The sequence below is a fragment of the Trichosurus vulpecula genome, chromosome 8 (assembly GCF_011100635.1).
Source record: "Trichosurus vulpecula isolate mTriVul1 chromosome 8, mTriVul1.pri, whole genome shotgun sequence".
Classification (NCBI taxonomy): Eukaryota; Metazoa; Chordata; class Mammalia; order Diprotodontia; family Phalangeridae; genus Trichosurus; species Trichosurus vulpecula.
Window position 1 is genome coordinate 148,179,042 of NC_050580.1, and position 13,081 is coordinate 148,192,122.

The 13,081-nt window shown below is 38.1% G+C and overlaps 1 protein-coding gene across 1 annotated transcript in view; it reads right to left on the minus strand.

Moving 5' to 3' along the window:
• Nucleotides 1-13,081, minus strand: part of HERC1 (HECT and RLD domain containing E3 ubiquitin protein ligase family member 1) — a 222,590-nt gene that overhangs the window by 140,205 nt on the left and 69,304 nt on the right. Inside the window, exons 13-16 of the mRNA XM_036734758.1 lie at nt 12,296-12,421; nt 2,973-3,194; nt 2,000-2,152; nt 1,726-1,858 (exon numbers count right to left, since the gene is read on the minus strand). Coding sequence (XP_036590653.1) covers nt 1,726-1,858; nt 2,000-2,152; nt 2,973-3,194; nt 12,296-12,421 — 634 coding nt within the window. The remainder of the gene's footprint in view (nt 1-1,725; nt 1,859-1,999; nt 2,153-2,972; nt 3,195-12,295; nt 12,422-13,081) is intronic.

Here is a 13,081-nt window from a genome sequence, read left to right on the forward strand (position 1 = left end):
CAAGGGCATAAGTTGGATTTTCCTCACTGTTGCCTACTGAAAACAAGGGATATTTTTTTTAAAAAAAGTATTTGGGAAGTAAAGTGCTGGCAAAGAAGGTAGTATCTGAGAATGAGGGAATCTAGATCCCATCTGAAAATATAAGGATGAGAGAATTCTGGCCAGGGATGAAGTATACCTTCAGAAAGGCTAGCAAGAATGATTTTGCCAGGTGTCTCAAAAATCTAATCAAAAGGGCTTTAATGTAAAAATTATGCGGGGGGAGGGGGGGAGAGTTGGGACTGGACTGCCAATGTATATCTACCCACCATAGTCGAAGGAAAAAATAATAGTATCTAAAACACCCAGAAATTCACAAGTGACAAAAATTTATAAAAGAAGCTAATAGAAAAACCTATAGCTTTGATTGTCTAAAACCCAATGCCTAAAGCTTAAGAAAACAAGAGAACCTAGAGGTTTTTAACAAGTAGAGAGATGAAATTCATGACTATGACATGGCTCTAAATGGATATATCTTATTCAAAAGACATAGGTAAAAGACAGAGTAGCATTGTATATTCAGAGAGCATACTGATGTGGGGAAATTCAGCAATCAAGGGGGAAAGATGTGGAGGCTATCTGAATACAAATCAATGGAGAGAGGAAAAAAACTAATTTTGTTTTCAGAGTATCCAGATCACCTGAACAAAAACAGAAACAGATGAAAAGTTGAGGCAACAGATCACAAGCCTGTCACAAAGGTATGATAAAGTGGAGACTCCAAATTATCCAGACATCTGTTCAAACTCTCTTTCTCTGTCAAAAGCAGAGAGGCGAATAACTTCTCGATTTGTCTTGACTTGTCTTAGTGATTAATTCATCCTTCCAAAAAAAAAAAACCATAGAGAAACCAGCAAATATAAATTCTGGACAATTCTGATTCTCTTTAGTGGGGAGGAACTAATTGCTGAAGTGAAAAAGATAGTGAGAACCTTGAGAGAAAATGATCATTCCTGTCCTAGAATTTGTAATAAAAAGGAAAGCAAATCACAGTCTGACATGCACCCTAGTTGGGAAAGTAAAGAAAAACAGCTTCTATAGATTAACAAATAGCTATACAAATAGCTTCTATAGATTAACAATCTACAGGGAAAGTCAGCCCAAGAGAGATGGGAGACACTAAAAAGCTAAATTTTGACAATAAAAAGGAAAATAATTCTAAAAGAAGGAAAAATAGGGGTTGTCTAAAGTTGCCAATGTAGATAACATGGAGATTCACCCACCACTTTCACTTTTTAAACTACAGGTATGCAAAAATATCTTGACAGAGCTACTTTTGACCAATATTCAAAGAATGTTATTTTCAACTAGTTTTAAAAGAATTCTGCTTCAAGATTTCATGCTAGCAATACAAACTTAAAAAGAGAATTTACCTAAAATTACTTTGGAAAACAACACTGTTTCAAACTGCACATAAAAATCTTAGATTGTGCTATTTAAAATGAATATTTATGATTTTATATACTCTGACTTCAACTTAAAACTAAGCCTCTCCAACATACTGATCATAATTTTAAAGACTTTTCAGAGGTCAAGCTGCTATCACTGAAATATTCCTGCTTCTCTATAACTTTCCATATTACTAAAGGATCTCTATCAAGGAATTTCACTGTTTCAAAAAGGCTCAAGAACGGGAAGAAGGCTCTTGATTTAAATACATTAAACCTGAAATCCATTAGCACAAACCTCTTAGTTTTTCACCAACACTGCCATTCCAAGGACTTTCTTTCAGCAAAGTTGCAGAACGTGAATAGATATCTGTAGCATGAGGTAATAAAAGTTGAAGATGCTTGTGAAGCAATGCCACACTGCTTGAATTCTATAAAGAAGAAGAGTTGCTTGAATTACCATAATTCTGAAAGATCCAAGTCACAAAATGCTCTCAAAACTGCAAATACTGAACTCTTGAGGACACTTATTTGTCACAATCTTCTCAAAAGAGAGACAGAGAATCAAATACCTCACTAACACTGTTGATGTGGCAATATGCTAGTAGTTGCTTCTGCAGTGAACAAAGCAATTCATGAAGATGAGCAGGTTGGCTATTCTCAGAGGATGACGTCCCAAGTAAAAATTTATCACTATTTTTCTCTAGTTCTCCAAATGCTTGATCCTGAAAGACACAGATAAAATTGTGTGTGCAAATTAATTAAGGAAAGTCATTAATAAACTCAGATTTTAAAAATCACATATAAAAAGTGGCTGGGCTAGGGTAGTGGTGGGTAGACAGACCAAGTACAATAATAAAAGAATGATATGAATTATAAACAATGGAATTGAGAAGATTAGAAAACACTGAAAGGACTTAAACGTATGATTAATGGAATGTTGTTGGTAATCTCTTTTTTTTTTAACTCACTGAAAATGACAGTTACCCCAAATGGAGACTGGCTAAAATGCTAGTTATATTTGAAATAGGGGAGAAAAAAAGCCAGTGATTTTGTCATTAATATCTAAACAAATTCTATAATAGATTATTTAAATGATTTGAAAAAGGCTCACTAAGAACAAGTCATATCAAAACAAACTTTATCACTTTTTTCATAGGGCTACCAGAGAGAGACATCAGGGAAATACTGTACATACAATATATACCCGGATTTAATTAAGAATTTTGCAAATCATGATATTTTGTGGAAAAAAACAGAAAAATGTAAGCTGATCTCTACTTGGATTATGGTAAATGTGGTCTAGTTTAAAAGTAACATCTCTACTACCAGGAATACTGTTGGGGATGGGGCAGAAGGGAAAACAATATGTGAAGTCTCAAGAATAAATCTTCCATGCTCATTAGCTGTGCCCATTCCTTTTGGCTATATGAGATTTTGTTTTAATATTTCTAAAAATCTGAAGGAAAAAAATCCACAGGTTAAAATATCTTTGCATGTAAGACAAAAATATCTTTACTATTAATTAAACTAAAAACAACTTACTGTATAAAATCCTAAATTTCTTAGTAAGGTCTTCATTAAAATTTCAGCTAAATGAGTATCTGGATGGCAACTCTGAGTGCTATACGGTTGATCCGACAGGTTTCCGTAGGAGATACATATGGAAGAAACATCAGTAGAATCAGAAGGTGAGCTATAACCAAGTAGGGAGGCTACATGGGTATGATCTTGTAAACTTGTCAAAATTATATCCAACTGCATTCTCTAAGGAAAAATGGAATTAAAAAAAGTTAAATCAATGAAATAGGAACAATATTTGTTAATGCACACTGGAAAAGGAACAAAAACAGTCAATGTAAAAACTACGCAAAAAATATAGCATTTTAAATGAAGTTTTCAAATACATGTCTATATTCCTCCTTTCTTCTCTTCACAATCTTCCCTACAGTTAATCAGCTGCCCTTTAATTCCTTGCCTCAATTTCTAGTCATGCTTTCTCAAACTTTCACTCTTGGTTGTTCCCACCATTTGAATTCTTTGTTCTTAGTCACATGTTGCTGAACACTCCCCCAAGGAAAATCAGGCAGTTGTACAAACTGGGTTCACTACAAAATTATACCTAATATCTCAGCTAGGCCTCTACTGCTGTATGGGAAACCTTATATTCTTCTGTGATTCACTATTATATTCTCCACAGAGGCCCAAAACCTCTCTTCATCATCCTCCATCTCCTACTTTCCTCTAGTCTCTAACAAAGAGATGATGTCCTTTCCACTTGTGCTCTCAATACTGTGATCCTCCTCATCTCTTTGGAGAATTTTTCCCCTTTATCATTCTTTCTACTTCATCTTCAATCTCTCCTTTTCTACTGACTCCTTCCCTACCACCTGCAAACACCCTCAAATTTTCCTCATATTTAAGAAAAAATCCTTCAGTTGACTTTGTAATTGCCCCAAGTCAGCCAATAAACAATAACTACTTATGTGCCAGGCTGTGCTACATGCTGGGGATACAAAGAAAGGCAAAAGACAGTCTCCGCTTTCAAGTACAATGTAGGAGACAACAGACAACGATGTATAAACAAACTATAATCAAACTAAATTGGAAATAATCAACAGAGGGAAGGCATTAGAATTAAGAGAGAAGAGGTAGAGATGAAGAGGGGGAGAACTGCAGGCATGAGGGAGAGTCAGTGAAAATGCCCAGAGTTGGAGTGACTTGTTTGAGGAAAAGCAAGAAGGCCAATGTTACTGGATGGAAGAGTTGGGGGTGGGGGGGGCGGAGATAAGGTGTAAGAAGATGGTATGGAAAGGGAGGGAAGAGCAAAGGTTATGAAGGACTTTTTAAAGACTTCTGTGAATGTCAAACAGAGGATTTTTTTTTAAATTAAATTTATTTATTTAACATATTTAGTTTTCAGCATTGGTTTTCACAAGAGTTTGAATTACAAATTTTCTCCCCATTTCTACCCTCCCCCCCCACTCCAAGATGGCGTATATTCTAGTTGCCCTGTTCCCCAGTAAGCCCTCCCTTCTGTCACCCCACTCCCCTCCCATCCCATTTTCCCTTCTTTTTTTGTAGGGCAAGCTAAATTTCTACTCCCCATTGTCTGTGTATCTTATTTTCTAGTTGCATGCAAAAAACTTTTTTTTTTGTTTTTGAATGTCTGTTTTTATAAAAAAACTTTGAATTCCAAATTCTCCCTGCTCCTCCCTTCCCACCCACCCTCCCCAAGAAGTCAAGCAATTCAACATAGGCCACATGTGTATCATTATGTATAACCCTTCCACAATACTCATGTTGTGAAAGACTAACTATATTTTGCTCCCTCCCAACCCCTCCTCCTTTATTGAATTTCCTCCCCTGACCCTGTCCCCTTTTGAAAGTGTTTGTTTTTGATTACCTCCACCCCCATCTGCCCTCCCCTCCATCATCCCCCCCTTTTTTTATATTCTTCCCTCTTCTTTCCTGTGGGGTAAGATACCCAATTGGGTATGTATGGTATTCCCTCCTCAGGCCAAATCTGATGAGAGCAACATTCACTCATTACCCCTTCACCTGCCCTCTCCCCTCCTCCCACAGAACTGCTTCCTGTTGCCACGTTTATGCGAGATAATCCACCCCATTCCATTTCTCCCTATCTCCCTCTCCGAATATGTTCCTCTCTCATCCCTTAATTTGATTTTATTTCTTTTAGATATCTTCCCTTCATCTTCAACTCACCCTGTGTCCTCTCTCTCTCTCTCTCTCCACATAGATATATACATACATACACATTCACTTATATATATATATATATACATAAACATATATACATATATGCATATTCCCTTCAGCTACCCTAATACTGAGGTCTCATGAATCATACACATCATCTTTCCATGTAGGAATATAAACAAAACAGTTCAACTTTAGTAAGTCCCTTGCAATTTCTTTTTTTTGTTCTTTTTCTTGATTACCTTTTCATGCTTCTCTTGATTCTTGTGTCTGAAAGTCAAATTTTCTATTCAGTTCTGGTCTTTTCACTGAGAAAGCTTGAAAGTCCTCTATTTTATTGAAAATCCATATTTTGCCTTGGAGCATGATACTCAGTTTTGCTGGATAGGTGATTCTTGGTTTTAATCCTAGCTCCATTGACCTCCGGAATATCGCATTCCAAGCCCTTCGATCTCTTAATGTAGAAGCTGCCAGATCTTGGGTTATTCTGATTGGGTTTCCACAATACTCAAATTGTTTCTTTCTGGCTGCTTGCAGTATTTTCTCCTTGATCTGGGAGCTCTGGAATTTGGCGACAATATTCCTAGGAGATTTCTTTTTGGGATCTATTTGAGGAGGCAATCTGTGGATTCTTTCAATTTCTATTTTGCCCTGTGGCTCTAGAATATCAGGGCAGTTCTCCTTGATCATTTCTTGAAAGATGATATCTAGGCTCTTTTTTTGATCATGGCTTTCAGGTAGTCCAGTAATTTTTAAATTATCTCTCCTGGATCTATTTTCCAGGTCAGTGGTTTTTCCAAGGAGATATTTCACATTGTCTTCCATTTTTTCATTCCTTTGGTTCTGTTTTATAATATCTTGATTTCTCATAAAGTCACTAGCTTCCACTTGCTCCAATCTAATTTTTAAAGTAGTATTTTCTTCAGTGGTCTTTTGGACCTCCTTTTCCATTTGGCTAATTCTGCCTTTCAAGGCATTCTTCTCCTCATTGCCTTTTTGGAGCTCTTTTGCCATTTGAGTTAGTCTGTTTTTTAAGGTGTTGTTTTCTTCAGTGTATTTTTCAGTATTTTTTTGGGGTCTCCTTTAGCAAGTCATTGATTTGTTTTTCATGGTTTTCTCGCATCCTTCTCATCTCTCTTCCCAATTTTTCCTCTACTTCTCTAACTTGCTTTTCCAAATCCTATTTGAGCTCTTTCATGGCCTGGGACCAGTTCATGTTTTTCTTGGAGGTTTCTGTTGTAGGCTCTTTGACTTTGTTAACTTCCGTCTGTATGTTTTGGTCTTCTTTGTCACCAAAGAAAGAATGCAAAGTCTGAGACTGAATCTGGGTGCGTTTTCGCTGCCTGGCCAAATTCCCAACCAAATAACTTGACCCTTGAGTTTTTCAGTGGGGAACGACTGCTTGTAGACTAAAGAGTTCTATGTTCCAGGTTTGGGGGGGAGGTGCCAGCTCTGCCACACCAGCACTGCTCCTTCCCCAAGAACCTTCAACCCGAACTGGGCTTAGATCTTCAGCAGGCTGTGCACTCCTGCTCTGATCCTCCCACCAGGTGGGCCTGGGGCCGGAAGCAACAACAGCTGTAGCTGCCCCACCTCCGCTGCCCCCGGGGCAGGAAGCCGAACCAGGAACTCCTTCCACTCCCGCAGCTTTTCCCACTAACCTTCTCCGCTGTCTTTGGTGTTTGTGGGTTGAGAAGTCTGGTAACTTGCTGCAGCTCACTGATTCAGGGTGCTAGGGCCCGCTCTGCCCGGCTCCTGGTGTGGTTGGTCCACGCCGCTGAGGCTGGGCTCTGCTCTGCTCCACTCCCAGCTCCCAGCTCCATGTGGGATAGACCTCACCCAGAGACCATCCAGGCTGTCCTGGGCTGCAGCCCTGCTTCCCTCTGCTGTTTTGTGGGTTCTGCAGTTCTAGAATTGGTTCTGAGCCCTTTTTTATAGGTTTTTGGAGGTACTCGGCAGGGAGGTCATGCTAGTCCCTGCTTTCCAGCCACCATCTTGGCTCCGCCCCCCCAAACAGAGGATTTTATATCTGATCCTGGAGGTGACAGTCACTGGTAGTTTATCAAGTAGGGAAAGACATGGTATAAGTAAGGTGGATTTTAGTGTGTGTAAGGTGGATTTTTATTATTATTTGTTATAGTTTAGTTTCCAGGAGGATCCATAGCCATAACAATCTCTTGTTCCCAGGTGTTAGATATGAGGTCTCATGATCATGGTTCAAAATATCTCCACCATGCTTGCGTAGCGTTATATAATGTAAATAACATAAACCTTTGTGCTTAAATTGTAACTATCCACTGCAACTACATAGTGAGGTACAAGGATGAGGTAACATAAAATTGGAGGCTATTGATGACAATATGCCTTCTTTGTCTGATGCCCTATAAAGCAGGTGGGCACTGGTCAGTGAGTGGAGAACCCTTAGGGTTGAATGCACAAGCTGGAATGCTGTGTGTGCCTTGATCGACCCCCATCAAGGCTTGGGGGGAATCTGTTTGCCTCAACTGGCCCCCACTGAGGTTCGAGGGGATTTAGGGAAGTACACAAGCTATGACTATCTTGACTGACCCCATCGAGACAGAGGAGTAGTTGACCCCCTTCTCGCTGGCCCCTGTGACAAGAGTGATTAGGGAATGCTGTAGGAGTTGGTGCTCCCATTATCAGCAACTCTCTTTGAGAACACTAGACTAGAATAAAGTAAGATTATTAACCCCCTCAGAGCTGTCTTCCTGTCTGACCAGATCAAGAGTAAACCTATGCTAGTAGCCCTCCTGTGTGCTAGTGTTACCTGTCTTACAAATGGTCAGACCTATGCTTCATGAAGATCACTTTCACAGATAAGTGGAAGATGCACTGGTGTGGGGAAAGACTTGTGGCAAGGAGAACAACCATCAGGCTACTGTTAAGAGTTCAGCTGGGAGTTAAGAGGGCCTGCGCCAGAGTGATAGCAGTTAGGGGAAAGAAGGGAGCATTGTGAGAGAAGGCAAAATTAACATGCCTTGTCAAGAGATTAGATATAGGGGGTGAGAATGAGGAGTTGAAAATGATACCTAAGTCGTAACTCTAGGTGACTGGGAAGATGGCAATAGCCTTCGAGAACAACAGGGAAGATTTTGGGGAAAGATATTTAGTTCAGTTTTGGACCTGCTGAGTTTAAGATATCCAGTTGAAGATGTCCAGTACATAGCTGAAGATGTAAAGCTGGGGATCAGCAGAAAGGTTAGAGATGGCTAGGTAGATTTGAAAATCATCAGCACAAAGATGATAACTGAATCCTTAGAAGTCCACAAGACCACCGAGTGAAATATTATAGAGGGAGAAGAGGAGCCTAAGACAGAAGTCTATGGGGCAACCAGTTATGTGGATGAAGAACCAAGAAAGGAGAGCCAGAAGAAAGTAACATCATGAAAACCTAGAAAGAAGAGAGCGTCAAAGAGAAGCAGTTGACTGACTATGTCCAGGGCTAGAGAGAGGTCAAGAAGGATAAGAATTGAAAAAAGGCCATTAGATTTGGCAATTAAGACATCACTAGTAACTTCAGGGAGGACAATTTTGATTAACGATGAGGTCAGATGCCAGACTATAAGGAGTTAAGAGTGAGAGAAAAGAAAAAAAAAAATTGTCTTTTATTGTCTAAAGGCTTCTAAAGCAGTTCAGCCACAAAAGAGAAGAGAGATATGGGAAGATATGGGAAGCAGGGATGGACAGAACAGTCGAGTGAGGGTTTCTGGAAGATGGGGAGACATGGACATGTTTATAAGCAGTAAGGAATCAGGGAATGAGAGGAAGGGAATAAATATTTGTTAAGAATGTACTATGTAAGGCGCTTGTACTAAGTGCCTTGTGATTACTATCTCAGTCAGCAAAGAGAGATTATTATTCTATTTCTTATTCTTACTCTATTTTCTCACCTTCCACTCACTTTCCAATACCTTGCGATCTGGCTTCGGACCCTACTACTTAAATGAAATTTCTCCCTCCAAGATTACCAATCAGGTTAATTACTAGATCATTGGACCATTTTCTCCTGGTCACTGTCATCTCACTTGACATCTGTAATACTGTTCTTTCTTGGTTTTCCTCCTATTTCTATGACCAAACCTTCTCAGAAACGTTTCCTTAGCACACCCAGTAAATGTGTAGTCCACCAAAGCTACACCATGGGTTTCCTTCTCTGTATCACACTTTCCTTGTGTTATCTCATGGGTTCAACTATCATTTCTATGCTGATGACTTCCAAATCTATATATCTAGCCATATGCCTTCTCCTAAATTCCTCTAGTCCCATATGACCAAGTGCCTTCTGGACGTCATCTAGATGTCCCACAGACATCTCAAGCCCATATCCAAAATAGAACTCATCACATTTCCTCCCAAAATTATCACTCCTCCAAACTTCCCTACTTCTGTTGCACCACTACCCTTCTATCTAATCATCCAAGTTCAGAACCTCAGAGTCATTCCTAACTCTCCTTTAATTCTTATTTCCAATAAATTAAATCTTAGCAATTTTTGTCCACTACACATCATCTCTCACACCTTAACCTCATGGACATGGCCTGTACCCTAGTTGAGGCTCTCATCACCTCTCATCTGAAATATTTTAAAAATCTCTTAACTGGTATATCTTTTTAAGAGAAAAAGTTCTTCTTCATTCTCTTAGGGTGCAGGAACACAAAACCAACATCTTCCCCTCTAAAATTTCATCAAATTGGAGCTACATCCATTAGAGTTATTAACTTAATAAAGAGAATTCTTATAATTCTTATTAAACTAAAAAAGTAATGATCAAAGACGTAGTCGGTTCTCCAACATGATAAAAATATTTATGTTCACCTTTTTTTTTTAAGGTACACGACAAGTAAAATACTCCACAGATCTATGATCACACTGATGAGGGTTCTTCCTCTAATATAGTACAGATTGCACTGTTACTATCCATATCTTCTCACCTTGTCTGTTTCTCTCTCTAATAAAGGCCACCCCACATACTAGGGGGCCTTCTTTTTACTATTACTGTGTCTCTTATTATTACATGATATTAGTGCATCATTTGAGTTACAATTGTATGAACTGATGCAAAATAAAGTAAGAAGAACCAAGAGAATTTATACAACCACAATATTTTGAAGACAAATAATTCCTAAAGACTTCAGAACTCTCAGCACCATAATGACCAACCATGATTACACAGGAGTCATAATGAAGAACACTATCTGAAGTCCAAAGATATGATGAACTCAAAGTGCAGAAGTACAGAATGAGGTGTACAGACATATAGATATACACATGTATACACACATACATACATACATATATGTGTATATAGATGGGGACTAATGGTAGGATCTTTTTGTTTCACTATACATTTGTAATGAGTTTTCTTTTTCTTGCTTTCTCAAAGAAGGGGTGAAGGTAGAGAGATAGCAAGGGGAAAATTTGAAACTGAAAATAAAATAAAATTGAATTTTAAAAAATGTTTTAAGAATGTCAAAATGACGAATGCTGGAGGGGATGTGGAAAATAGGGATATCAATGCACTGCTACTGGAGCTGTGAACTAGTACACCATTCTGGAGAAAAACTGGATACTATTTCCAAAGGGCTATAAAACTGCATACTCACTGATTTAGAAATGCCATTGCTAGGGCTATACCTCAAAGAGATCAACAAAAAAAGAAAAAGGATCCATGTATACAAAAACACTTACAGCAGCTCTTTTCACAAAGGCAAAGAATTGGAAACTGAGGGGATGCCTATCAATTGGGGAATGGCTGAACAAGTTATGGGTATGAGAATGTGATGGAATACTATTGTGCCATATGAAATGATGAAGGGGATACTTTGAGAGAAACCTGGGAAGACTGTATGGCCTGATGCAAAGTGAAGCAAGCAAAACCAGGAAAACAATTTACACAGTAAAAGCACTATTATAATCAACTGTGGAAAAACTTAGTAACTCCAATCAATACAATGGCCACAATTCCAAAAGACTCATAATGAAAAATGTTATCCAACTTCACAGAGAGAAGTGATGGGCTCAGAGTACAGAGTGAAGTATATTTTCCTTCTTGTTCCTTTTTTTTTCAGAACACAGATAATGTGGAAATATATTTTGCATGACTTCATATATGGTATCAATGGTTATACTCCTTTCCTTCACAATGGATAAAAGAGGGAGTAAAAGGAGACAAAATTTGGTACTGAAAATGAAAATTTTAATAATAACAACAACAATAATAAAGAATATCAGGAATGATAAGATTTGTTTCCTCTAGAAGCATATTGCCTCTTGGTCAATGGAACGGATTTGAATACCAAAGGGTGAAATTAATATAGATAGATGATGTAAAACTAAAAACTGCATGATTCTTAGTAAATACTGTCCCCTTTTTCCCCCGAAAAAGGCAAAAGGGAGCCACAATAGATGAGGGTCATATTGTATTTTATTCTGTTCCACAGGTTGCCATGGCCGAAAAATTCATCATCCAATGGCCAGTCTACTACTGAAGAGTCTCTGTCTAATTCATAAGGTTGGCTGTCAGACAACAGACAGCCAGTTTCTGGGGACCATACTTGAAGCCTTTCCAGCATGGTAGAAATACGAAGAACTAAAGAATCAATACATGCCACAAAACCCAAAAGAACTTTTGTTAAGGAGGGAAGAAAAACAAAACAAAAAGTGGTAGGAATTTTAAAAAAAACACTACACCTGAGAACAGCAACCAACTTATATCTAAAAATGTTTCTTTTATATTTTAATCTGAAGCCTAACATGAGCACACTATGTCCATATTAGTCTTATTCTCATTTTGAATGCTGTTAAATGTGAGAGTTACGGACAACACCCTACTTAAGACACGTGAAATACATTAAGTATATAACTGAGTACTATTAAAAATGCTTAATTCACTACAAGATTAATTGGGGGGGAGGGAGGAATGAGCAATACTCTTTCAATTTAACTACTCAAAAAGGATAAAGGCTTTTCAAATAAGCTTTGAAGAAAAATAATTTAAAGGATGGAAAATTCTTCAAAAGTCTGATATGTAGTGTTGACAACAGAAATAACTGGTTGGCTTTAATCAGTTCCTCTTGAAACTTTCAACGTGTTCTTTCAAACTACTGCTATATTAGCCAACATCTTACCTGTCCTTTAGACAAGCTTTCCCATCGATCAGGTCCTTGGGGTAAAAGAGAATGCAGTAATTCCATTCGTTCTCTTAAAGGGGGCAATAGCATAGTTGCTCCCACTGACAGCGTTTCAATCACCACCTAGTATTTAAAAAAAAATGAGGCTCTTATCAATTTGTCATTTTTAAAATGAATATCTGTATATAATGAATTCAAATAAGATTAAGATATCTAAAGCTACTATCCTACTACATTCAGCTTTGTACCATGAAAAGATAACTTCTCTGGGCTTTTTAACTTCTTCATCTGTAAAATGAGGGAGGCAGATGAGATGATTCCCTAGGTTCTTCCAACTCTGAAATTCTTATTCTAATTTTGAGCATAACTACAGTGACATTTTAAAAACACTACAAGTTCCTGGCTCCTCTGCCTAAAATATATGGCCCTATCATAATTCATAAGTAAAGAAGAAGAATCCATAATTCCTTCCCAAGGCTTGTTAAGACCAAATTAAGTTCTAGTTCAGTAAAATTTAATGGAAAGGCAGGAAAAGTTACAGAAGAGGCTGGAAAAACCACCAGAAAGGATGACTTCTACGAGGGGGCAAAGCATCAACAAAGACAGACATAAGCAAAGTAGAAGGCATGTCTTAAGTGGAATTCGCAAAGTCCCATACACACATTCTGAGGAAATCCATTTCTAGACATCCCTCACTGGGTGGAAAAGATTTCCTATATATATAAAATCCCTAGATGTCTCAAAGTATTATTAAATGTGTGTGTGTGTGTGTGTGTGTGTGTG